Consider the following 27,601-nt stretch of genomic DNA (forward strand, 5'->3'; position numbering starts at 1 on the left):
TTAATCAAGTGAATTAGTTTATTGAAAATGGAAAGTGGTAAACTGGGGTAGGTGGGGGTAAGGTTATACCCAAAATGCAATGATTAAAATAGGCAATGCTAAAAGTATTCCAGAGAAGGAGGTGCTGATAGCCGAGTTTATCAGACGAGCGCTGTAGAGGTCCAGCAGCTGCATGATCACTCCATTGGTCCATCCAAAGCCGAGCTGCAAAAAAGACAAGAATGTCATAAAATAAGGCCATATCCATCCCTCCTGTTCTCCCCTAGGTGCTGGATTCTTTTTTTGTGGGGAAGAAGGATGGTGGTCTCAGACCCTGTATAGATTACTGTGAATTAAATAAGATCACCATAAAGAATCAATATCCTCTTCCTCTTATCCCTGACTTATTTAATCAGATTGCGGGAGCCCAATGGTTTTCTAAAATTGACCTACGCAGAGCATACAACCTGATAAGAATAAGGGAAGGAGATGAATAGAAAACCTCTTTCAACACACCAGAAGGACACTTTGAGTATTTAGTTATGCCATTTGGATTAAGTAATGCACCTGCGGTTTTTCAGCATTTTGTTAATGATGTGTTTCGTGAATATCTTGGACGGTTTTTAGTGGTATACACCTTGATGATATTTTGATCTTTTATCCCGATTGGTCCTCTCACATATATCATGTCCGTAAGGTGATGGAACTGCTCCGACATAATCATCTGTTCGCAAAACTGTCCAAGTGCCCGTTCGGGATCCAGAAAGTCTCCTTTCTGGGATACATTATCACCCCAAATTCTTTCTGTATGGATCCCCTTACAAAGATTCTTAGGGTTTGCCAATTATTACATAAAATTCATTAAGGGGTTCTCAATTATTGCCAAACCACTCACCAATATGTCCAGAAAGGGGGCTGATCTGACAAATTGGGAGTCCCGAAGCTATACAAGCATTTGAACAGTTGAAGAGGTGTTTTTCTGAGACTCCCGTACTTATTCAACCTGACACTGAACAGCCATTTGTCATTGAGGTTGATGCTTCTGAGGTTGGAGTTGGAGCAGTTCTTTCTCAAGGGTCCGAGACTCTCACAAATCTCAGACCGGTAGCCTACTTTTCCAGGAAGTTTTCTCGTACTGAGTGCAATTATGATATTGGTAATAGAGAACTGTTGGCCATCAAGTGGGCCTTTGATGAATGGAGGCATTTCCTTGAGGGGCAAAGCATAAGGTCAAGGTGTTAACAGTTCATAAAAATCTGCTGTACCTCGATAAGGCTAAGTGCCTTACTCCTCCACAAGCCAGATGGGCATTATTCTTTACCAGCAGTGCCCCCAGAGATGAAACTGAGAAAATTCTAGCTCCTGGAGTGGTAATAGCCACCATCCAACCTGACCTTACGGCTCAGGTGGTAGATTCTCAGTCCCAAGCGCCCAGAAATACTCCAAAAGGGAAACTCTTCGTACCGCTTAATCTTCATCCAGGCATTGCTTGCACAAAATACCTGCTTTCACGTTTTTATTGGTGGCCTTCTTGGGCCAGAGACGTTAAACTGTTTGTTGAGGCCTGTGAGGTCTGCGCCAGGTCCAACGTCCCTCGCAGATTACCCGAAGGTCTTCTACATCCTCTACCTTTACCTGAGAGACCTTGGACCCACATTTCAATGGACTTCATCACTGACTTCAAAAGAAAAAACTGTCATCTGGGTTGTAATTGATAGATTCTCCAAAATGTGCCATCTCATTCCCCTTAAGAAACACCCTAATGCACGTACTTTAGCATCTTTGTTTATTAATCATATTCTACGGCTACATGGGGTGCCAGAGAACATTGTGTCTGATAGAGGGGTGCAGTTTGTGTCTAAGTTCTGGAGGGAGTTCTGTGGTCCATTGGGAATTTCATTATCGTTTTCATTTGCCTTCCATCCTCAGAGAAATGGGCAGACTGAAAGAGTGAACCAGTCATTGGAACAATTTCGTAGATACTTTCAATCAATCCATCCAAATGTCGCCATTTTTCTGTAACTATGGTTTTCATCCAAGGTATTCATCTGCGTCTGAATCTGTTAACCCGTCAGCTGAAAAAACCTATAGTAGACTGTGCACAGTCTGGGCTCAAGCTCTTGAGAGCTTGGTTAAAGCCCAAGAATCTTCCAAAAAACAAGCCAACAAAAGACGCATATCTGGTTCAGAGTATTGTGTGGGTAACAAAAAACTTGAAGCTTAGGGTTCCGTCCGGAAAGCTAGCAGCTAAATATATTGGTCCATATGTCATCACTGAGATCATTTAGGGTGCCTTCATACCTACCGTATCGCAGCAGAAAATCCGCTGCAGATCCGCAGCAGATCCGCAGCAGATTTAACTAAATGAATGAACACAGCATCAAACCGCACTTACAAATCTGCTGCGGATCCGCAGCGGATTTGACAGTGCGTATTTAATGCTGTGTTCATTCATTTAGTCAAATCTGCTGCGGATCTGCTGCGGATCCGCAGCGGATTTTCTACTGCGATACGGTAGGTGTGAAGGCACCCTAACCCTGTTTCTTTCAGGTTACAACTGCCAAGAACCATGCGCATTCATAATGTGTTTCACAAATCTTTATTGAAGAGGTATGTTACCCCGGTGTTGCCATCTACTCCCCCTGCTCCTCTGGTCGTTCAGGGGGATCTTGAGTTTGAGGTAGAAAAGATTCTGGACTCTCGCCGGGTGCAGAACTCTGTCCAATACCTCATCCATTGAAAGGGGTTCGGCCCAGAGGAGCGAACTTGGGTGGCGAGCAAAGATATTCATGCTCCTCGTCTCATACGCCAGTTCTATGCTCGCAATCCCTCTAAGCCGAGTCCTTTGGATGAGGGTCCTGAGGCCCCTCATAAGAGGGGGGGGTACTGTTAGGAATGTGACTTTGCCCTCTTCGGTCCGTGCCGGGCAGCCAAGGAGGCGCTAAGTTTGTCTGTTGTTTGCACTGAATGTTGTCTGAATTGTGTCTTACTTTTCAGCCACACCTGCCTTGCCTGTCAGACTTCTGGCGGTGCAGGGGTTACTGCACTGCTAGGTCTGTTCAGCTGAACTTGGTGCTGGGATCAGGGCTGATCCAATCAGCTGCTGGACCTAGTCTCTGATCTTGGTTAAAAAGCAGTCAGTTGCTCACTTCCCTGCTGGCTATTAGTTGTTACTAGTTCCAGCTCCCCTGCTCCTTTTCCAGCGTTCCCCTGTCCTTATACCCTTGCTATTGCTCTGCCAGTTTTCCGACCTTTTGCCTGACCTCCGACTATCCGCTCTCTTTCTGATTTTGTTCTGCGTTGTTCGTTTGGTTTGACTTGGCTAGCTGACTAACCTGCATTTTGTTTGTTTGTCTGTCTACGTTCTGTGTGTTCACCTACTCAGCGTAGGGATCGACTCCGTGGTGGAGACAAAAGCTGCATGAACCTAGCGCCAGCAGGAAAGTGATGGATTGAAGTCTGTAGGTTTTTTTTTTTTGTTATCCACCTCCTTGGGCCTCATATCTGGAAAAAAAACTTTGCTCTGGACAACCTTTTAATTTCCCTTTCAAAAACCTGACTGTATTAGTATACCAAGTTATGTTTTCGGTCATCTTACCTGAACTTCATATTCCCCTCCTCCACCTGGTTTGCCATCACCTTCAACATTATACTGTGGAGAGGGAAAGGAAGGAACACAATGTGATGACATGGCGTCAATCTGGCACACAATCATCATTAGTATCCCTCATCATATCCTTACCGTTTATATTAGGGATTTAGATGAGGAGAAAAAAAAGGGGGTTCATACATCTCATGTAAGCAACCTACAAAATGTCCTCAGTGTAGGCCTAGATATCAAGATTTTTATTCAAGAACCAGTGGTTAGATTCAGGGGTACAAACCAGAAACACATACCTCATATGCCACACAGAATACATAAACCGTCAAAGAAAGGCTTCAACATATCCCTCTGCTTAACATAGGGGCACAATGTGACATGGATATGCTATGCTATATTGGACCTTAGACACATACCCCATGATCTCAGATTGACAACTTACTTTTTCAAACATAGCTTTGTACTTCTTATATGCAGCAAAGTTGACATTGACCCACTTTTGAGCTAAGCTAAATGCGATCTCCCTCGCTCTTCTAGATGGGCTCTTCTCCAAACCTGTCAGGCATAAAACAATAACATGTCATACAGAATTGGTAATAAACCCCAGATCATGTGACAAATTTATTCTTATTGCTTCAGACACATTTGAGGGGTTGTTCAAAAGTTCAATTAACTATACCAACTGCATTAAATGTTATAAAATAAATCAAACGTTAGTGATTTGTTAAATCCTCGTGTGAACTGGCTAAAACTTAACTTTTATTCAGTATATAATAAAACTAAACTCGTGCTCAATAATTACAGTGATAAATTGTGAATTAAAATAAAGTGAGGATGTTGGTTTACCTGTGGGTTTCGTGAGCTCTATTCATATATAATAATATATAATAATATATATATATATATATATATATAATATATAATTTATATAGTGGACAAAATGGCTAGAAGGGAGCACCACGGCCGTTGGTGCTAACTAGCGAACTTGGCGTTTAATCGACTTTTCCAATACAAAAGCGGCGGGTGGTAAGCACAAAACACACCCGACGCCCTAGCCACTTTTAGCAGTCCCTATGATGTATCTCTGATAATTTAGACAGAGGATACTAACACATCCGAGCCGGGATTGTGTTTAAGAGCTCATAATGCGATTTTTGTATACGCATTCCTAAGACCCACACCAATCCTAAACCCACTCTAGTTTAAAATACACTGTTTGCCTATGAACCTTTCGCCTTATGGTTGGGGTTGTTTCTATAAAATCCCAGTATGATCTTGTTATATGAGAAATATTTTAGTCCCCAAAAATTACACATAATCTGTGTTTCATCTAAAGTGTTCCTCACCTTCAATCACCATGTGCTGTAATGGGGGCCAGGCATTTGGAAAATCCCACTGCTGCCCAGTGTTTTCTAAAGAAGTTGGGAGGCCATTTGGATATAATAGTGCACCACTTGCCTGCAAAGTACACAACCATAGTTTAGTTTAGATATATGGACAATGAATGCATTATTTATACAAAGAGCTGAGCGCTTTTACAGCACTGTGCTAGTAAAGGAAGAGCATGGGAATAATTTTTCTCCAAAAATCAAACAACAGCTTATAAGACAGACTTACTTTGTTAGAATGCTACTGTCATTTGAAGCATAATTTTTTTTAAATTGAATTATTTAAACAATTTTAAACATTTTTGAAATATACTTTGTCAACCTAGGCAACAATAGAAAACAGCAGCTGAACAGCCCTTCCCCAATCCTAAATATACATTTTTATGTACCCACATAGCTGTTTACTGATTCTGCATAGGTAGTGTCCCAGAGCAGGTGTGCCACTGCTGTGTATAGCATGTGTAGGTCAGTATTACTCTCTATTACTTACTATGGTCTGTATGCTCTGGGATAAAGGTAGTATTCTGCACTCCCACCACTAGGTGTCACACATGGCTTATGCAGTACATGACACTGGTGTAGGGAAGTTTACTAAAGGGTTAATTGTAAATGTGACTGATTTCATGTATTTCATGTATTTCTGTTACACTGACTGAGAACCAATCTCTGAGCTAAGCGCCTCACAGATGTCCCATCTCTGTCCTTTAAACCTATCAAAGGTGTGAGTAAGTGTCTCCTGATGTGTTTTTGCCCAAGCAGGTAACTCCCTGAAGGGTATTTATGTTGAGGTAGGTTTAGAGCAAATTTAGTAGTGTTATAAATAAGAGAAGGCAAGAGTGTAGTCCCTGCTAAAGAGACTTTCCATGGAGGCCAGGACCTATCTGTTGCCTTCTAAGCTGATTCCTTTCTATTCCTTATTTCAAATATTTTACAACCTAGCCATGTCAGGCTAGTGACACCCGCTGTAGGCTCCTATGGACGGGGGGAACATTTTCCTTTTCATCCTCCTGAAAACTGAGACACGAGTCATGACAGCAGTTAGGTAAAAGCAGTTAAAGCCGAGAACTTTGCTGCAATGTGCTAGGTTTCCTTAAGGGTCTTCCTGATGGCTAGCTTTACGCACTAGGTGAGACTTGTGTTCCTGGATATGTTTCACTTAGTGCCCACGGACAGCAATAGGCTGAATGTGTTAGCCGTGGATGCAGATACTTCTTCTTAAAAGTTCCCACAGCTGAGTACTAAGCATAATAATAATAATTTTCATTTATATAGCACCAACAGATTCAGAGAGTTTGCTCAAACCTACACAAAAGTATTATTCTCCATTCTTCAGCAGTGATTTATCTCAAGTCCTTTACACAGTATACCTGTGCTACACGGAGATTTCTCTAAAAATATTCCAACCACCCAGCTCACCTCAACTGCACCTTATTGAAAAGGACTGTGGTTTACCGTACTGTGCCTTTTAAGAAGTTGCAAGTAAAGTCGCACCTGTTTAAGTTTAAGCTGGACTACCACCTGGCTGCCCTGTGTTACCACACATAGCTGCCTTTCCCTGCTCTTCTATAGCTTTAAATAGGTTTCCTGGTTGCCATACTCAGTGTCAGAGATATATCATTGTATATGGCATCCAGCAGCTTCAGTAGCTTTCGTGTGTGCAGTGCCAACACGGCTCTACTATTCTCTACTACTGCCCATACTGTTGTGCACAGGCAACAGGGAATAGCAGAGAAGCCCCTGCACTGCTTGCTCTGCCATTCCTGGTGCTATGTAACAAGAGACCCATCGCTCACTAGATACAGCTGGGCAAAGCACACTACTTCATGCTTCATTCCCTGGGTCGCCACTGGATCTGACTTGTTTAGGGTTACGAGCTCCAATATAATTCTATCTCCTCACAAGTTTCTAGTTGATATAGCACAGTATGAGTAGCACATATGTGGTTTTCAGTAGGAAACAGTTCTATGAATAAAAAAAAAGCACTGCAATTTGTTAATGAAATCTATCTTTGATAAAATTTGTAGACACCTCCTACAATACAAACCACAACACAGTGCTGACCTTCTTAGCATATCTTCCTTTTACTTCCAACAATCACAGCGGTGCAAGCTGAAAATAAGAGCAACCCCCAGTAGTCACAACTCCCCCCAACACACACAAAAGTAATGACAGCAGTGTCCCTCCCTCTTCCTCCTGTATCAGGGATGGGGAACCCATCCCGTCAAGCTACAACTACAATTCTAATCAAGCCAAAGGGAATTGTTGTTTTGCAACAGTTGGAGAGGCAAATGTTCCATATTCTGTACATACATTAAGATAATTGAACTCCTTTTACTTATAGGAGACACAGGCTAAAAGCAGCAAATTTCCTTAAAGAAATAATCCATTCTGTAGCTCTTAAGTGTAAGTAGGGAGAGAGAATGGAGGAGAAACCTCTTTTGCAATATTGGGTGTTACATGGCACTCACAGTGGAGTTTCCCAATACACAGGTAGTATACACTGCAGTATTGTATTGGACTCAGCAGTAGTAATTTTCCAAAACATGTTCATTGGGTATAGAATTATACATTTTACATCACACATTAGATGCTTCATCTTGCACCCTCCCGTTTTATTTACTATATTGTAACCTCAGTAACCTAAGATATTGCACTAGGAGAGTTTTCCACATACAGTGGTGCCTTGGATTACGAGCATAATCCGTTCCAGGACCGTGCTTGTAATCCAAATCCACTCTTACACCAAAGCAAATTTTCCCTTAAGAAATCATAGAAATGCAGACAATTGGTTCCACACCCCAAAAATAATGATTTATTATTCTGAATAACATGTAAAACAGATGAAACAAAATTTAGAAACAGCAGAATATGTGATATTATAAGTTACTGTACAGTAATGGAGAGGATGGGAAACACAAGGGCGGACAGGGACTGCAGGGAGCATGAAGGAATGAGCAGGGCAGATGTGGGCACAGTACAGCCGCACTCTCTGTCCAGGGAGAGAGGGGTTACAGCTATGGAGAGATTACCTCCACAGTCCTGTCCCCTGATGTAAGCCCCAGCCTGAAGTGGATCTGCTATGATTTGGAAGGTGAGGGAGACCTCCTGGGTCGGAGTATATTGCTGTAGACCCCGCTATGCAGGCCATGCCCCTCCTCCACTCGCACTCTCACCCAGTACAGGGAGCTCTTACACAAAAGCAATGCTCTTAAACCAAGTCAAAATTTTGAAAAACTGTGAGCTCTTAAACCAAAACACTCTTAAACCAAGTTACTAAGGTACCACTGTATTGTCAAATCTTTAGGAAATATCTCAGTCATAATTCATCGCTTTCCACAGGGGCCAGCTAAAAAACATGGGCAAACTTGCAACAATGGTATGTAAAAAAACACTCAAAGAATTAAAGTGTCACTGTTTAATTATTTTTTTTTGCAGGAATTAATATTACAGGGGATTTTAGAAAACTTTATAATTGGGCTTATTAGCCAAAAAATGCATTTTTATCATGAAAAAGCAGTTTGAAGCTATCCCCCTGTCTTCATTGTTCTCTATGGAGAGGGGAGGGGTGGAGGGAGATGAGGCACCAAAACAGGACAACAAAGAGTTAATTTACAGCTACATCATCGGGCTATCTCCTCTGAGGTCAGCACTGACCTCTGAATAGCATCATTTACACAGTTCCCGCTGTGTAATCCTTTGTTCTCTGCTCTCTGTTGCCGACTAATCTCCCTTCCCCCCCCCCCTCCTCTCTCCATAGAACAGACAGGACCTGACTGATGTAAAAGTGTTGAGATTTCCTGATTCTGAGCAGTGGATGAGAGAGAGGAGGGAGGGGAGGACCTGGGAAAAGTCTTTTTAAATGCAGATAATGGCATATTTGCCTAATAAGCCCAATTACAAAGTTTCATAAAATTGCCTGGACTATTGATTCTTGCAAAAAAAATAAAAATAAATTAAACGTCAGTGACACTTTAACCCTTTGAGGACCAGGCCCAAAATGACCCAGTGGACCGCGCAAATTTTGATCTTTGCGCTTTTGTTTCCCCCCCCCCCCCTTCTAAGAGCTCCAGCACTTTTAGTTTTCTATCTACAGGGCCATGTGAGGGCTTGTTTGTTACAGGAATAGTTGTACTTTGTAATGGCGTCTTTCATTTTACCATAACATGCATGATGGAACCCCAAATATATTATTTATGAAGATATAAATAGGTGAAATCGTAAAACAGCCCGAACACAACCACATGCAGGTTTACAGATTCTCTAATGTTATATATTTTTTTTTTATGAAATCCTTTTTTTTGGCAATTAATTGTGACGCTTATAACAGTTTTGCATTGTATTCTGATGATCATAAACTACTGGTTGCCAATTCAGCTTTTCCAAGAAGAGTTAAAGCTTAATTAGGTTGTCTGGGCAAAATCAACTTTTCCCCTATCCACTGGATAGAGGAAAAATAAATTGTGGGGGGGTCCAACCTCCATATCCCCCGAAAATCTCTGTATTAGGACCCACCTTCTCTGTTATGAATAGAGACGCGGGTACAGCACATGACCTGCGGCTCTATTTATTCTTATGGAGCCAGAAGCCTATGAAGTCAGAAAGAACGGAGTAAGCTGGAAGAGCGCTGTACCCACCGCTCAATTCATAACAAAAGAAAAGCCGAGGCCCGATAAGGAGATAATGCTTGGCATAGAGGTGTGCCCAATGAGTGCATATCAGCAAAGGTATGTGAATGGCTCCACTCCTATTACCCATTGGATATTTCACAAGGATAATATATATCACTCTTGAGATGCCTCACAAACTATATTGATTAAGGCCAATTTGCAACAACAAGATAAACGACCTCCTCTCCAAACCAGGGTAAGTACGGGCGCAGATCCAGATGGACATATGAAGTTAATTAAAATACATTTATTGTATAAAAACATTCATGGAGACACAACGCGTTTCCAAACCTAACTGGTTTCTTTCTCAAGTGTCATCTCGATGACACTTGAGAAAGAAACCAGTTCGGTTTGGAAACGCGTTGTGTCGCCATGAATGTTTTTATACAATAAATGTATTTTAATTAACTTCATATGTCCATCTGGATCTGCGCCCGTACTTACCCTGGTTTGGAGAGGAGGTCGTTTATCTTGCTTTAAAATACCCATCTTGGATGGTTTACCTGGGAGTGGCAGCGGTCTAAGTCCATACGTTTGTTGAGTGTTGTGCCTCTCCATTGCACAACCGCATCAGGTGAGAGTCTTATATACTATCCTCTCACCGCTCGTTCATACCTCCTGATCTGTGCTATGGAGCGCTGTTCTATTTTCTCTTCTTAGTAATCGAGGAAATTTGCAACAATGGATGTGATTAATAGAACGGACGGAGTGTATACACATAGTATACACTACGGCTGGGATCCCTATCGGCCGCAGGAAAAACTGACATGTCAGTTTTGTGAGGCCACTATTTAATGAATAGCAGCCGCACAGAACAGAATAGCGAGCGCATAGAACTGTCAGTTCACACAATGGAAAGTGCGGCTCCAGTGAATTGGGAAGTACAGTACCGGCCGGGATGATCTTCACTGACACCGGCCGTTCTGTAACACGGCTGGGTCACAGAATGGCCGGTGTTTTACAGTGTGTGAACCCGGCCTTAAAGAGGACCTGTCACCCCCCGTGCCGGGGTGACAGGCTCCCGACCCCGGAAGCTGGGCTTCGAGCGCTCATATCTCCGTGACCCGACCGGATCAGGAAGCGGGACCCGGCGGGATCAGGTGAGTATAGCGGGCTGTAACGGGGGGTCGGGAGCCTGTCACCCCGGAACGGGGGGTGATAGGTCTCCTTTAAAGTTAGAAAATCTAATATTAATGGAGGAAAATAAGATTAATGGAAAAAAACAAACCTCCAAGTAGTTTACTGCACTCTCTACCACGGCTGCATCTATATAGCATGATGCCCAAACTGGAGCCAAGTTGGTGGGGTAGAATTTGTTGTTTCTGCGAGTCTCATTTATATTGTAGTCCAGCCAGATCCCTAGATTCTCATCCCAGAGTACAGCCTGTACGGCTTCAAGTCGCTGATTCAAAGCAGTCTGAAATTTAGATGCCTTTTCGGGCATGTCTATAGTAAGTGACAGAGAATAAAGCAAGAAATTATACAACTTAAAGTGATATGAAGAAAACGATAGTACTCTGCGCTGCACTCACCTCTACTAATACAAGGCCTGAAATGTATCAGTATTGGATTGCTCTGTGTATGCTACATGTTGGATTTTAACATGATCCAAGTCCTGCAAATTTTTTCTAGATGCAGGTATCAACTTTTCTTCCCTCTCAATGTATACCTTCAATAAAGGCAATTCAACTGAATGCAACGTAAACAAATCCTTTTAGGCGTTACAAAGTATGTGTTAGGACTCGGGCCGTGCGTTCGACTCCTGACACCGCTGATGCATGCAGTCAAAGCATACATAACCGCTCAGGCCAATTGCTGCGGGCGCGACGTCGGCGCCCATAGCAGCTGGACTGCTTCTTGTGTTTTTTACCAACTCGGCTCTGCTATTCTGTGTTGTAGCAGAGGCCAGAGTTCCACTCCCTTGGCAGAGCAGCATAGGTGTTGTGTGTGTTTAAGCTGATTGTAGATTGACAGCTGACACTGCCAATCAGCTGTCAGTAATTTGAGTCTGGGGCCTATAAGTATCCTCCCCAGTCTACTATGCCTTGCCTGTGAAAGTTCCTGGCTTGTCTGGTGATACTTAAGCTAGCATTCCCTGCATGTCATATTCTGGTTACCTGACCTCTGGTTTTGACTATTTGACTATCCCCTTGGACACGACTTGGTACTTCATTGCTCGGCTGGTTTTGACTTGGTTCTCTGACTTTTCCTTATTGTGTGTGTATTGTCTTGTATTGTTCTGTGTATCCACTTTAGTAAGATCAGGGACTGCCTTCAAGTTGTCCGTTTGCTGCTAGAGCATCTGAGGCAAGCAGGTAGGGGCAGTGGGGCGGGTGCCAGCTTCAGGGTTCACCTGTCCTTGTGTCTCCCTGTCCCAATCCTAACAGTATGGCTACTTTCCTGCAAAAACAGCACCACACCCCTCCCCAGGTTGTGTGTGATATTGATCAACTGTTCCGTGCCCACACTACACAATCAATGGAGCATGAAGCAGTTGGCTCTGTTCAATGTGCGTTGGTAGCACAGCATAACTGCAGCTCAGCTTACGTTCAAGTGAATGGGAACTGCAGTATCTAAGTCCAGTGAGTACACAGTAATTCTCATGAAGTTACCTTACATTTACATTAATATAAAAATAAATAAAAAATAATTTAATAATATAGTAATATATATATATTTAATAATCCAATAATAATTTTTCCTATCCCATTTTTATTAGTTCTTATAAAAGTTTTGTCACCTAAATCATTGTAGAATTTAGCAATTGTTCTTTCAACTCGACATAAGATGGCATTGAGGTCCACAGGAATTATTAAGCTTGTTCTTGTGTCCAGCAGAGTGTTTGTAGAACCAATGAACCAACGTGATGAGAAATCCCAACCGGACTCTGCAGCTGCTTTGAGCTCTGAATAGAGAGTTTGGTTTGCCTCTGAAGAAATAGAAAGTGTTGGTGGCAGTGCAAAGAAAAATGACAAACTCAATATCAAAACCACTCTGAAAAAGCTCCTACCTGCTGTGAGTTTTTCAGCCAGCTCATAATCCTTAGAATATGACTCTGGTCTTAAAAAAAAAAAAAAAAAAAAAAAATTATAATGATAATTTTTTAGAACCGGTTTACCTTAATTTAATTTTGGATACATTTATAGATCTGATTGTTCAGGATCGTTCCTATCAAGTAATATGATAATCTTTCAGTCATTAAAGGAGGAGTCCAGCTGTTTTTTTTTTTTTTAAAGTGACAGATGGCAAAGGGAGGGGGGAAAATAACAAGCAATGATTGCTTACCTCTCCCCTTGCCTGCGATGCGCCGTCTGACTAGTCCTACCGTAAGGCATTATCACCCTGGTTGTGATGACATCACAACTCGGGGGGGGGGGGGGGGAAACCCATTCCAGCTGACAGACTGGCTGCTCAGCCAATCAGTGACTGCAGAGCCGTCCTGCCCCAGTCACTGATTGGCTGAGTGGTCAGTCCATCAGCCGGGTCGTGACGTCAGCTCTGCAGAATATCCCGAAGCCCGGCGGGGAAGTTGTATATAATTTTTTGCAAAACCCATTGAATTTGTTATTCAATGATTATATTCTTTATGTATAGACATATACCCATAAATTTACTTTACCTCGGTCCTCCTACTGGAACGTAATAGCGATTTAGTGTATAGGTCGTTCCATTTTGTTGCACTGAAATATTTCGTTGAGTCATCCAAAAATCATACTCTTTTTCCAGAAGGTCGATGCTTTCCCTTAAGGGAGGAAAAAATTTGTTACATTATTGCTGTTTATAATAATGTAGAATACTCATAAGTGATCTGTCAAAGTCAATACCTGAGAAAAGTCATGTTACTGTGCCTAGCCATGTAGCTCTCCATCATCAAGGTCAGGAATGGTGGTTGGCTCCTGCGCACATAATACACTCTTCCTCCATTGGGGATGAATCCATAACTGTGTGGTCAGTAAGAATGTCTGTTGTGAATTACTCTTCATATATACTTACTATTTTTCTTATACAGAGCTACAAATTCTCTGCATTGACATAGAATCAAATAATACGGTTTTACTTGTCATTAACTGTAAAGATCGTACTGGGTCCCACTCCAGAGACCCACTGTGATCACGAGATGAAGACATGAGACCCAACAGATTATCTCCATAAACGATAATGGAGCATATCAAGTGGATTTCATTAACAGCTGGAGCATAAAGCGTGCTGCTGAGTGCTATTTATTTAACAGTAACACTTGTAGGCTGCCTTCAACCACCAGTAGGGGAAAATTAAGAGATTACTACATGCTACATGTTACTTTATAGGACTCAATAATGGCCTCACAGTAAATCCATAAAGAGGTTGTCCAGGGGCAATTTTTTTCTTAGAAAGTACCCTTGCTGCTGCAAAAAATAAAATAAATTCACCAGACCCAATTCCCTATCACTGCCATTCCAACAGCTCTAGGCTCTAGCTCTACCCCCAGGGCTCACCACTTCTTCCTGCTTTCCATAACTTGCCAATGTCTTGCAGGAAATGCTTTCTAAGCCAATCACAAGCTGAGACAGGTCATCACTGCGGCAAGTGATCATTTGAGCTGGTAATTCCTGTAGAGTTCCAATATATACATATAAATAGTGAGCTTAAAGGGGTTGGCCACTTTATTGTAAAATAGTTTAGTATAAAGTATTAGTAGGTGTACTCACTGTATATACTGACGGCAGCTCCCTGTGTACCATAGAGCTAAAGTTAGACTTTCCTTCTCCAGGCTGTGCTGCCCTGCTCCATGGTGAATCTGTCCATAAGATTGCCGACATGGAGAAGCATGTGACCATGCCCCGCCCCCCAGTGTCCACCACTGAGACTGTATTTGCCAATGGAGAACACTGGGGACGGGGCATTGTCACATATGGACAGAATCACCACAGAGCAGGACAGCACAGCCAGGAGGAGGGAAGTCTGATCTTAGCTCCAGGAGGTACACAGGGAGCTGCTGTCAGTAAGTGCAGTGAGTACACTTACTAATACTATACACCAAGCAATTTTACCATAAAGTGGCCAACCCCTTTAAGTGTGGTTGATTAACCATACTTAATCACACTATCTTATGTATATATTGGATTTCCTGTTGGTGTGGAGACACATTGTGGTGAAATCAGGGCAGGTGAGAGTATGCTTTACATTCTTATATTTGCAGCATATTTCTTATAATATTTTCCCAAGACAATACCTGTGGTTGCAGCCGGCAGCCAGAAAGGTGTAATAAAATTTACAAGGACAAAATAAAAGGTCCTTTCAATATCAAAATTAAAGTGAAAGTTTTATGATCAGAACACTAAAGTTTTTAAGTTAAGTGTATTTTTTAAAATCCTATTTCTAAATGCTGTTGCAAATAGCTCACACGATAGCTGCACCCATAATAATATACTGAAATTTAATTTAACTAAAAAAAATTACAAGAAAAAAAGTAACAGATTAGAATAAAAGAACATGTTTCAATATCTGGATCTAATCAATTAAAAAAAAATCTAAATCATAAACCCTTGAATAGGTATATAGTACTGTCCATCACCTGTCCACCATGTACAGGAAGTTTTCTATCATTCCTCTGGCCGTATCATACATCTCTGACAGTAGGAGTCCGTTGATCACCCAGTAGGAATCCCTAAGGAATATTTGCAAAAAATAAAATGAAGACTATAAGCCATGGCTAGAATAACAATACAAGACATTTTACATAAATATGACCATAGAAAATATTATAGTAGGCCACGCCTCAAAACGTTTTATCTGTGCAATAAAAGTTAAAATATTATCTTTCACTATGACTTCCATCAATGCAGTAGTGACCATTGTCTTGCCGTTCAGCCCTAGAGAGTCCCGGATCTTCGGCACGGCTGTGCTTCAAGCCTGCTACCTTGTTTGGATTTTCTACCGGGATCCCCCGACTCCATGCACCGGCTACAAGAAGCAATATCTGATCAAGTGATCGGTGGTGCCGCACTTGTAGCACGACCACCCCAGGTGGCTTTTGTGCCATTGCTTATTCCAGCTTTTAGTTTGCAGAAACACACTATGTGCACCCCCTGTGCCTTCTATCTCTATTAATTTACTAATGTGTCTTTTGCCTTTAGTAAATTTGTGGGGTTTTTCACAAGACAAGACTAAAACCCGACCATGCTAGAAGTGGCTGATTCTTAGAATAGAAAACCTGTCAAAAAAATGTAGGGTTGCTTAATAAATCTGTCGGTTGCAAAGCGTTTTAATGGACATGGATACAACACAACCACTTTTCTGGTTTTTAGGCAAAAACATCAATTTGTTCAGACTTTGGGAAATTTTATTTTGCATACTATTAGTAAATAAGGCGGAACACTAAACCACCTGGGAAAATGGACACAAACCAGCATTTTTCTGACGGGACAACATTAGTAAATCAACCGCAATGTGTCCATACCTACTCATCTGTTTAAGGAGACTAGGAAGTCCATACACATTAGATGGTCTGCTGGTTTTGCCAAAATCGGTACGGTTGGCTGACATGTTTACTATATACAGCCAGCTTTAGAGTATTGCAGATTCCAATTCAGCACAAATCCCAACAAAAATCTGTATCTCATTGATTTTAATAAAATATTCAAGACCGTGTTTACACTGTGATTTGTTGTGTAAATTTTTGACACTGATCTAAATTGAACTGTCATATTAATTCTTCAGGCAAAACCTGCAATTCCCACTGAAGTCAATGGGACCTTCCATTTTATCCCCTAATCTGCTACATTCCATTTCAAATTTTGCATAATTTCTAACACATTTCCACCTAATTCCAGCAACAACCAAAAAACAGAATTTAGTAGAGGAAATTTTCCTCTTTGTGTACAGGGCTTTATACTGTGGCTGCCAAATCATTAATATCAAATTGTATGGGTAACCAAGTCTGCTTCTCCAAAGCCAAAACCCTTCTGTCAATGAGAAGTTAGAAATGTCATAAATGTTTAACCCACCAGTAGTAAAACTCTATGAATCGACCTCCTGGTACTACGAGAGGATGTGGAACATAGATTTGTGAATGACGATCTGGGTTATCCTTTACGCTCTGACTTATCTGTAAGATATACATGGAAGACTCTTTCATATGATATACATGTAAGGCTATTGTGATTTATTGTTATGTTATCAATTGTAATTCTCTCTTACCTTTCTCCCCAAAACCTTCCACAGATCATTTAGGTCTGCAGCCCATGAACGCAGCTCTGGATCAGCAATATGAGACAAGAACTCGGGACTGTCAAGTAGAAATAGATACAGTTAGTGTTTTGAATGTAGTATTGCTAGGTTAGGTTTTTACACTAATTTGCTTTTATTATATACTTTTCATGCCAGTCCGGGGGGTCCCACTCTTCAAATTCTGTTCCAGGATGGCTAAACGACGTGTTAACAAAGGTAATAAGCTTATCACGATCAATTTGACCATTTGGAGGGCTATTCAGCAGACTCTGAAATTTCTTTTTTATTTGCGCTGGAATGATGAGAAGAATAATATTTAGCACAATGCAACATCAATAGTACTCTATGGGGCCACACTCTACCCCCATGTATTTCTAATATCATACATGATAATGTTAGCATGATTTATATGGAACTCAGCAGCAAAAACTAAGGCATGCACACTACCTATGTTTTAGCAGTGCTGAATTATTTCTTAATTTAGCTAAACAGCTAAAAATAAAACACCTCAACTCTCCAAATGTATAAGCAATACCAAATGATTCTATAACATTTCCAGCAATACTACAAAGTACAAAAGTTGCTGAGGAGATATTGCCCCTGGACCTTTATCTTATTGTCATCAAACCATTTGCCTTCACATTATACTCAATGACATTATATTAAATGTAAGGGTGTGTTCACACATAGTATATTACACTGAGGATTTCATGCAAGGAAATCCACATGTAAAATCCACCATGTGTTAATCGGTTTTCTAATTTTTGACAACTGTACATCAAATGTATTTATTAGGAAAGTCACTCATATGCTTTGCTAACACAACTTTTTTCCTCTCCGTTTTTTAAAAGAAAAAAAATGATGTCGGTCATTTCCCTGTTTGCCCGCCGGTCAGTGTAATGACAGCTGCTTGTGCATTATTCTAGTTTAGGTGGACTGATTGCCCTTTGGGTGTGTCTTTAATTGAAAAGTCTATTGAATTGAATAGTAAAAACGGTCAAAGGACGGTGAAAAAAGAAAAACTGTGTGAACAACTAAAAAATAATTGTCCAAAAATAATTGTCATGATTATTATTTTGACGTCCGCTCAGACAGCGTGTGAGCATTGGACGTCCGTCATTCTATTGAATACAATGCATTGCATTAAAGTGAATTACATTGCGGAAATAACCGACATCTTTTTAAATAGAAAAAGCGTCCGTCTTTTCTGTATTTTAAACATAGTGTGAACATAGCCACAGGCAAAAAATGTATATCAACGTATGCTCACTGTTGAGTCTAGGGGCCCTATAGCATAAACCTATCCAAGGGAAAAATGCTATGTGGAGACATTCTTATGCGTTTACTGGTATGATACAATGGGGCCATGTTCCCACAGTATTTTTGAACCATTAAACTACCTATTTGCAGTTCAAAGAATGTCAAAACTGACATTTATTTTTACTACTGAGTTCTGTAAAACTTAAACTTTGGGTACTCCTCCAAATTCTTTTAAATCAACTGGTGCCAGAAGGTTATACAGGTTTGTAAATTTCTTTGATTTTAAAAAAACTCAAGTCTTTTGGTACTTATCATCTATTGCATTTCCTGCAAGAAATGGTCCATCCAGTGCTCTCTGCTGCCCCATCTGTCCATGTCAGGAACTGTTCAGAGCAGGAGTAGTTTTCTATGGGGATTTGCTATTGTTCTGGACAGTTCCTAACATGGACAGATGTGGCAGCAGGGAGAATTTTGTTAGACTGGAAAGAATACCCCACTTCCTGCAGGACACACAGCAGCTGATAGGTACTGGAGGGCCTAAGGTTTTTTGTTTTTTTTTTAAATAGAAGCTATTTAGAAATCTGTATAATTTTTTATTGCTCTGGAGTACCCCTTTTAATTGCAAAATGGTCCATTGTTCAAACACATTCATTTTATGGACATAATCCTTGCAGCTGTAAAAATAAGTGTTGAATCCTTCTTTTGGGACATTAACAGCCCTCAATACATCTGCTATAGTCCAAAAAATTGGCTAGAAATATTTTTAAAAAATGGGCCAAAATAGCATATGTCATTGAAACAGTTTTTTTTTTTTTTTGGTTAGGTAAAAAACAATAATTTAAGGCTGGGTTCACACAGTATATTTCAGGCAGTAGTTGGTCCTCATGTCAGGTCCTCATAGCAACCAAAACCAGGAGTGGATTAAAACACAGAAAGGCTCTGTTCACACAATGTTGAAATTGCCATTATTTCACTACAACAGCCGTTGTTTTAAGATAACAGCAAATATTTGCCATTAAATGACGGCCATCAATCCACTCCTGGTTTTGGTTGCTATGAGGACCTGACATGAGGACCAAATACTGCCTGAAATATACTGTGTGTGAACCCAGCCTAAAGACGTAAAATGGCAAAAAGCCATTTTGCAAACACACTGTAGCTATATTAATAAAAAGTTAAGGTATACTGTATAAAACATGAAGGTATTATTAACATAGGATTTTGTAAAGAGACTGACCAGGTGTATCCAGGAGACCCATGTCTACAAAATGTTTATCATCGCTGAAAATCTTGGCCAGCTGGACATGGTGAAGGATTTCTCCGGTGCAATAGATGTCACTGAGAAAGGAAGCATCGTAGAGAAATGTTAAAGTGACTCTGTACCCACAATCTGACCCCCCAAAACCACTTGTACCTTCGGATAGCTGCCTTTAATCCAAGATCTGTCCTGGGGTGCGTTTGGCAGGTGATGCAGTTATTGTCATAAAAATTTACTTTCAAAATTGCAGCCCGGTGCCCTAAGGGCGTATCTGTGCCCTAACTTTGCACCACCCCTCCGTCCCTCCTCCCCGCCCTCCTCATCATTAGGAATGCCACTGAAACATTTACTTCTGTTTGAACATTGCACAGGTGTCTTAATAATCCAGCCCATGTGCTGTGGTAACACAGGTGGTGAATAGGAGGCAATCTGCCTGGAGCATTCCTAATGATGAGGAGGGCGGGGAGGAGGGACGGCGGGGGTGGTGCAAAGTAAGGGCGGAGATACGCCCGTAGGGCACGGAGCTGCAATTTTAAAAGTAGATTTTTATGAAAATAACTGCATCACCTGCTGAACGGACAGGACAGATCTTGGAATAAAAGCAGCTATCTGAAGGTACAAGTAGTTTGGGGGGTCAGATTGTGGGTACAGTGTCACTTTAAAGAATTTGCATGAGTGGTAAGATAAATAGACTATGATGGTGCTAGAAGAAAATATGGGACAGAGCACTTAGTATTGATTCTATGTTATCAGTAAATATATGTAAGAAATATTTAGTGAGAACATTGAACATTGAACCATTACTGAATAGTCTGAAGATAGGAGTCAGAGGTAAAAGTGGGAAGTAAAGAGAAAGAAAACACTGTTAAAACATAATTCCTATGTACATGTTTTTTTAAAAAAAAGAAAGTCAACTATATAATTCTGAATAACATTGAACAATGGCAGATAGATAAAGGCGTTGTTAACACAAAATTTTTAAAGGTACTGTTAGATACCTTTATGGACCCCATCATAAACAGATTTTTTCACAGATTTAAAATGCTAGTTATAAAAAAACATACATTTCCTCTGCTTTACATAGCATTTTTAAAGTTTTTTTTTAGTGGTGTTTCTTTTTATTTTGTTATTTTTTTAGCGTCTTTAACCCCTAGACGACCCATGGCGTAAATGTACGTCATGGCGCCGCTAGAGGAGTTCAGATGGGGAATGATACCTCATATTTTAAGGAATATTTATTTATTTTTTTTTACATTTTTTAAAAGCTGTCAAATAAAATAAAAGTTATGCAAGTTACATATCGTTGTAATCATACTGACTTGAGGAATATGAATAACAATATCAGTTTTACCATACGGCAAACAGCGTAAACACAAAACCCCCCAAATAAAAAAAAATGCATTTTATTTTCAATTTTACCGCACATATAATTTTTTTCTGGTTTTACAGCATACTTTATACCTTAAATTAAGCCTGTCATTGCAAAGTACAATTAGTGGCACAAAAAATAAGGGCTCATGTGGGTCTCTAGGTGAAAAAATGGAACTGCTATGGCCTTTTAAGCACGAGAAAGAAAAAATAAAAGCGCAAAAATGAAAATTGGCTTGGTCTTCTAAGAGTTAAAGAAGTACTCCAGCTATTAATAATAACCACCTAATCTTACCTAGTCTTGCTCCCCCGACATACTCCTGCAGTGTCTCCGTGTCTCCCCTGTGTATTTACTGCTGCGATACGCAGCAGATACACAGCAAGTACGCAGCAGATTAGATCTATATAACTGAAAACAGCATCAAATCTGCTGCAGATCTGCTGCGAATACGGTGTGTGTGTTTGTACCCTAAATCTGGACAGTGCCACAGCGAGTGATTGGGGGTGACTGAGAGGACTATCACTGCCCTGATAGTTCTGTTTGGGAAGTAGAAGCCAATAGAAGCCATTCAGCAGGGGGCCCAGAGATACTGCAGGAGGATGCTGGAGGAGCGTGGCTAGGAAAGAGCATTATGTTTATTTTTTTTTTTTCTATTCAACCCCAGCACTGTAGCAAAAAATGTTATTGCACATTTAAATTATAACTGTTATTTAAAAATTATGGGGAGGATTTATTAAACATGGTGTAAAGTGAAACTGGCTCAGTTGCCCCTAGCAACCAATCAGATTCCACCTTACATTTTCCAAAGAGTCTGTGAGGAATGAAAGGTGGAATCTGATTGGTTGCTAGGGGCGACGGAGCCAGTTTCACTTTACACCACGTTTGATAAATATCTCTCTCTCTCTTTATTTATATATGTATATATATATATATATATATATATTGAAATGTAACACAGACATGCCATGCCATTCAGCGGCATAGGAGGGATACAGGCTTGCCATTTCATGTCCCAAGTCCTGTCTCAAGAACAGGAAGTGGCCGGACACTCGTGACCAGAGCGGCAGAATACGGGCAGCAGCATCGGAGCCGGGGAGGTAAGTAGATGCAATTTTTTTCACCTACCCCCTGCTCGGGTCTTTTAAAAAAATGGGTCCCTCCTTTAAGACCCCAGCCAATCAAAACTTTTCACATGTCTGTGTAACCATTTAAATTCATGTAGTAAAATCTATGCGAGACAAAACATAACTGGAATATGTTAACCTTTAGGGGTAAAAAAGCCACAGGCATAAATAAATACCACAAACATGCAACAAACTAAAAGACTATGGTGTATATTTAATATTTTACCATCGTCGGGGGTCCCGAGGCCGGTCCTAATGCTTACTGTGGGCATGGGGAGAGGTAAGTTCCTACTGGTAATCAATTTTCCCCCTGCCCTTGCCGCATTTTAGAAATCACTGGACTTTTTTAATGTTATATTTGGCCACAGAAATTGTGGGGAAAAAATACAAATGATGAGCTTTCAACCTAGCCAGGGAGAGATCTTGCAGCAGGGAGAGATAGGTTTTAGTAGTGTTTTGGTTAGGCAGGATTACTACAGAACCCAAAAGTCCTTTTCAGGGCTAAGATCAAGCGAAAAAGTCATCTCTGAATCCAAAGCACTTCTCAGTGCTAAGACATAGATGATATAACAGCAGCATCAGCAGCTGTATTCATTCCAGTACCCTGTGTGTACAAGTGACTTATAGTGTCCCTGTTTAACACCACTAAGGGCACGTTATACATACTGTTCCAGTAGCCCACTAAGGGCACTAGATATATACTGTTCCAGTAGCCCAGTAAAAGGTGTATGATACATTATGTTCCAGTAGCCCAGAAAAAGACACGTCATACATACTGTTCCAGTAACGTTCGTACAGCATTACGCGTGATACACGCGAATAACATGACGCTCTGCGGACGCACATTGGAATCATGTATGTAACGCTGTGCAAGAAATAGAAACGAAATGTGTGAACATTGCCATAAATGTTTGTAAAGCGTTTGCAAATATTTTTCCTTCGCAACTGCAGAGAGTGGCATTATACTGCGATTTTGGGCTGTTAGGTGCACCCAGGCATGCTCCCCCTAATGTCCCAGTGTCATTCCGGAGGTGTTTGCATCGTTTAGGGAGGTTTCATGGGGGACTTGGTGACCTCCAAGTGGTCGAATTTTGATTTCCAAGTGCTGCAAATTTTTTCCCCATAGACTATAATGGGATCGAACCCTCGTTCGAATATCGGTGCCTATTCGATTCCAATTCTCGAAAGTCGAATATTTCACTACTCGCTCATCTCTATTACTTACATCAACATTACATTCACACATTCAGTTCTATCAAGTGTACATGAGTGTAGATTTAGATGGTACTTGATATTTATTTTAACCCATTTAGTGGATAAAAAGTAGTATAAAATCATGTTCTGTTGTCACTACCCTAGATTTGTTCTCAATCACAGTGTAATAAATTACATTTGTAATAAATTACAGTGGACCCGTCCTGTCACACCCAGACTCATAATTTAGGGTGTGTATTTATTATGCTGGATTAATCAGGTTCTGGATCTTGTTCCTAATACTTGATTAAACTAAACCCAGGCCAAGAAAGGACACACAGATTTACCGCCTTTGTCTGGAAATCTAGATAAAGATGTCATTTAGAAGAAACACAATAAAGTCCAGAATAATCATGGATGAATACTACTGAAGAAAAACAAGTTCTTTGAAACGTGCATTAGCTGAGTATGGCTATGTTCACGCAACGTCAAAATTAAATAAAAGGCGCCTGATTTTGATATTTTAAAAAACGTCCGCGATTTAACTGACTGCAATGGCAATGCATTGAAGTCAATGGGAAGACGGACGCCCAATGTATTGAATAACGGGTGTTTTTACCGCGGACGCCAAAATAATGAACATGATCATTATTTTCGGACGTCTTTTGCAAACAGCGGACGTTTTTCATTAGTGGTTTACACAGTTTTTCTTTTTCCACCGTTCTTTCTCCGTTTTTACTATTAAATTTCATGGCCTTTTCAATTAAGCCACACCCAAAGGGCAATTAGTAACCCCAAAGTAGTATAATGTACAAAAAGCCGTCATTGCACTAAGGGGAGGCCAGACCGATAAATGACGTTTGTTATTTTAGACTCAAAATAATGCACGTCATTTTAAACTGAGCTGAAAAAAACGTGTGAACATAGCCTATTACTGGGGTTCCAAATTTGTAACATATGGACATTTAATAACAGCTGCCAAAAAGATTTTCAACCAGCAGTTTTAACACCTTATTGCTCAATAAACATGCCATTAACATGGCGGATATACCGTCAGTTTCCTACTGCCGATCCCTCAATCGGTGTGTAAACTTTCTGACCTGGCGTCTGCTAAGAAACGTTCTTTTATGCCTCAGCAGACAGTGTCACACAGGTGGGTCTGCGACACTGTCTGTGCCCATCCCGCTCTCTGCTCAGATCACAGAGCAGCACGGAAGGTAAGTATACACTGCTTGTGTAATTGGCAATGGAAAACTAGGAGCACAGATATATATGCATTTCCTTGCTGTCAGTTTCCCTTTAACAAATGGTGGTACAGAGGTACTAACAACCAAGAGAATAAACACTTGATTGGAGAAAATAATAAAACACCTTTTATTAAAATGCTAGACAACACATTTCAACGCAGATCATATAATGTCTAAAAATTCGAATAACACCAAATTTGAAGTAAAAATTTCACTCGCATTGTTTGTAATATATTTTACATTCTTACTGCTGACATATTTTTGAAATGGGTGTTTTTCATTAATTTCCAGCATTTTTCCCAAGAGCAAGGTGCTGTAGGCGTGGCATTTTTTAATCCTATAGAGAAGCCTATGGAGAAAAAAAAATGGCACCACTAAAGCATGCTGAAAAAAAAACTCATTGTTGAAGCCACTGTTTGTAGTTCTTCACCTTTAGCAAATATCTGCAGAAAATATCAAAAAAATTTTTTTGTGTGTTTAATATTTTACTATAGCCTTTTTAATGTAACATCTGAACACAGCATGAAACAAAAAGTAAAAAATAGAAAATAGAAATATCCATCTTAAAAAAAAAACAGAAGTGGATTCAGAAGGAATGAGAAAACATAAAGGCACTTATAACCTTTCTTCCTGCTGGAAAATTGGATAATAAACTGCCACAAAACCGCCTCATAGTATACAAAACTGTATGGCTATATCCATGTTTTTCTGGATTCCCTTAGGCTGCACCCAACTCCAGGCACAGGTGTTCAACAGCCAAACAATAAGTCATGAGCATGCTTAAGTTGCGCTCATATCTAAAAATTACATATAACCCGAAAGTAATCGGAATCCAAATCACACATAACCAAAAGTAACCGTAATCCAAATGCACTACACAATTGGAGAACAATAAGAACATGTAGTATCAGACTTATACACAAAAGCTACATTTTCTTTATTCAAAAACTAGACAAAAATATATACAGTATATACACCAAGAGATAGGTGGGTGAGCATAACACCAAAATTAATAAATAACCAATGGTATTAGATACAAGTAGTTATCACCTAATCGTGATATTATTTAAGCCCATCCAAATAAAGTACAGTTACAAAAAGACAACTACAGAAAATGACTAGATAAAGCAGATCAGAAGCACAAATTCATCAATCCCAACATGTTTTGCAAATGACATCATCTGGGGTCCAAAAAGAATGAACTTTTCTATATAAATTGGTTTGGAACTCTTTTCTTACCCTTAGATATAGCAAGAGGAAATGGCTTAAGTGGAAATACTATGTATAGTATTTTTATTTCCTTTTCTTGTATATGTATTGTGTGCAATGACTACTATATGAGTATTTCCTTTCTTTTGTAGTAGTACACATTTTTGTGGTGTTTTCTTGGCATTTCTACCTGTGATGTTTTGGCCACCATTTCCTCGCAGACTCCTGGTGACCGACTGTCGGCATTCTTTTTTTAGGCAGTATAAGGCTATGTTTGCATGTTGTACAAACAACGACCATTCCGATGTGAACAGCCATTGTTTAACGCTACCCATGGCCGACATTAATGATCATTAATTACAGCTGTGGGTAGCATTTAACAATGGCGGTTTACAGAGGAACGGCCGTTGTTTGTACAGCCTAAACACAGCCTGTGAACATCGCCTAAATGTGTTGCTTTTTTACATTTCTTTTTACCTTCTGTAACATTTTTGAAGAGAAAAAGCTGTGTATCAAATGACCATTGAAACACTTGATTGCAATGGGATAACAGCCAGTTTTCATTTTTACGCTTTCGTTTTTTCCTCCTTGTGTTTATAGCGCATGTATTTTTTCACCTAGAGACCCAGATGAGCCTTATTTTTTACGCAACTATTTGTACTTTGCAATGGCAGACATTATTTTTGCATAAAATATGCCGTGAAACCAGAAAAAAATTATATGTGTGGTGAAATTGAACACCTCCCCCCACACAATTTATTTTATTTGGAGGGGGGTTTGTTTTTACGCCGTTTGCAATGGAGTAAGAGTGACTTGTTATACATGTTCCTCAAGTTAGTTAGTTCGATTACAACGATATGTAACTTGTATAACTTTTAGTTTATTTGATGGCTTTTAAAAAATGAAAACCTTTTTTAAAAAAATATGTTCCTTAAAATTGCTCTATTACCATGCATATGTAACGCTTTTATCCTTTGGTCTATGGGGCTGTGTCAGGTGTCACTTTTTGCGCCATGATGTGTTCTTTCTATTGGTACCTTGATTGCGCATATGCGACTTTTTGATCGCTTTTTTTTTTTTTACAATTTTTCTAGATTTGATGCAACCAAAAATGCGCAATTTAGCACTTTGGAATTTTTTTGCGCTTATGCCGTTTACCGTGCGAGATCAGGAATGGGATCATTTAATAGTTCAGGCAATTACTCGCGCGGCGATACCAAATATGTTTATTTATTTATTGTTATTTATAAAATGGGGAAAGGGGGGTGATTAAAACTTTTATTAGGAGAGGGGGTTTTGTATTAATAAAAAAAAAAAAATTATTTACTTTTTTACACACATACTAGAAGTCCCCCTGAGGGACTTCTAGTATGACTGCTCTGACCTCTCATATAGATCTATGCAGTATAGATATACTGCATCGATCAATGAGATAGGCATTTTATTGCTTTCGGCTGCTGCAGCTGAACGCAATAGAGTACCGAGTCGGCAAGGCGCAGACCTGGGCTGGTAACAGATGCGGGGATCGTCCCTCTGAGATCACATCATGGGGGGGCGATCCCCCCACTAGACCACCAGGGAAGGGGGACAGTATGTATTTAGATGCAGCTGTCAACTTTGACAGCTGCATCTAAATACTTAATTAGTGGGCACAACGATCGGTCCTTGCCCGCTAATAGCTGCAGTCCCGGGCTGCATATAGCAACCAGGATCGCGGCAGTTTAGAGCGGGGTCGCCGTGCGACCCTCTTCTGAACTCCCCTAGCAGCACCAGGACATTCAGTAACATCTTGGTGCAGCTATGGGTTAAGCACAAAATAAAATGCTGTCGCTTTTTGAGGCTTCTTTACATGGAACAGTTAAGATAAACAGTTTTAGTATGTTATTAAAAACGATCAGAATGCACAAAGAAGTGGCAGATTTCCAAAATATATTAACCATTTCTATTCCATATGGAAATGTATGCTTACCTGTCACATGGAGGAGGAAAGTCTACAGTATGAATCTTTTTCTGTAAAACACAGAACACTATAAAGAATGACAACAAGCATCTTGTCCAGTCCATGGTGTCTCAGAAAGTACAGCAAACTAAGTTCC

At 40.3% G+C, this 27,601-nt stretch overlaps 1 protein-coding gene across 1 annotated transcript; it reads right to left on the reverse strand.

The window, feature by feature from the left end:
• On the reverse strand, positions 1-27,601 carry TREH (trehalase). Its single transcript, XM_069947488.1, has 15 exons — positions 27,475-27,601; positions 19,342-19,442; positions 16,989-17,136; positions 16,815-16,902; positions 16,622-16,722; positions 15,190-15,282; positions 13,460-13,576; positions 13,255-13,377; positions 12,646-12,695; positions 12,376-12,564; positions 10,864-11,081; positions 4,927-5,038; positions 4,023-4,135; positions 3,578-3,631; positions 1-204 (listed from the first exon to the last, which is right to left on the reverse strand). The coding sequence occupies exons 1-15, from the start codon at positions 27,567-27,569 to the stop codon at positions 64-66; spliced, it is 1,743 nt and encodes a 580-aa protein (XP_069803589.1). The 5' UTR covers positions 27,570-27,601; the 3' UTR covers positions 1-63.

The sequence above is a fragment of the Dendropsophus ebraccatus genome, chromosome 12 (assembly GCF_027789765.1).
Source record: "Dendropsophus ebraccatus isolate aDenEbr1 chromosome 12, aDenEbr1.pat, whole genome shotgun sequence".
NCBI classification, from domain to species: domain Eukaryota; kingdom Metazoa; phylum Chordata; class Amphibia; order Anura; family Hylidae; genus Dendropsophus; species Dendropsophus ebraccatus.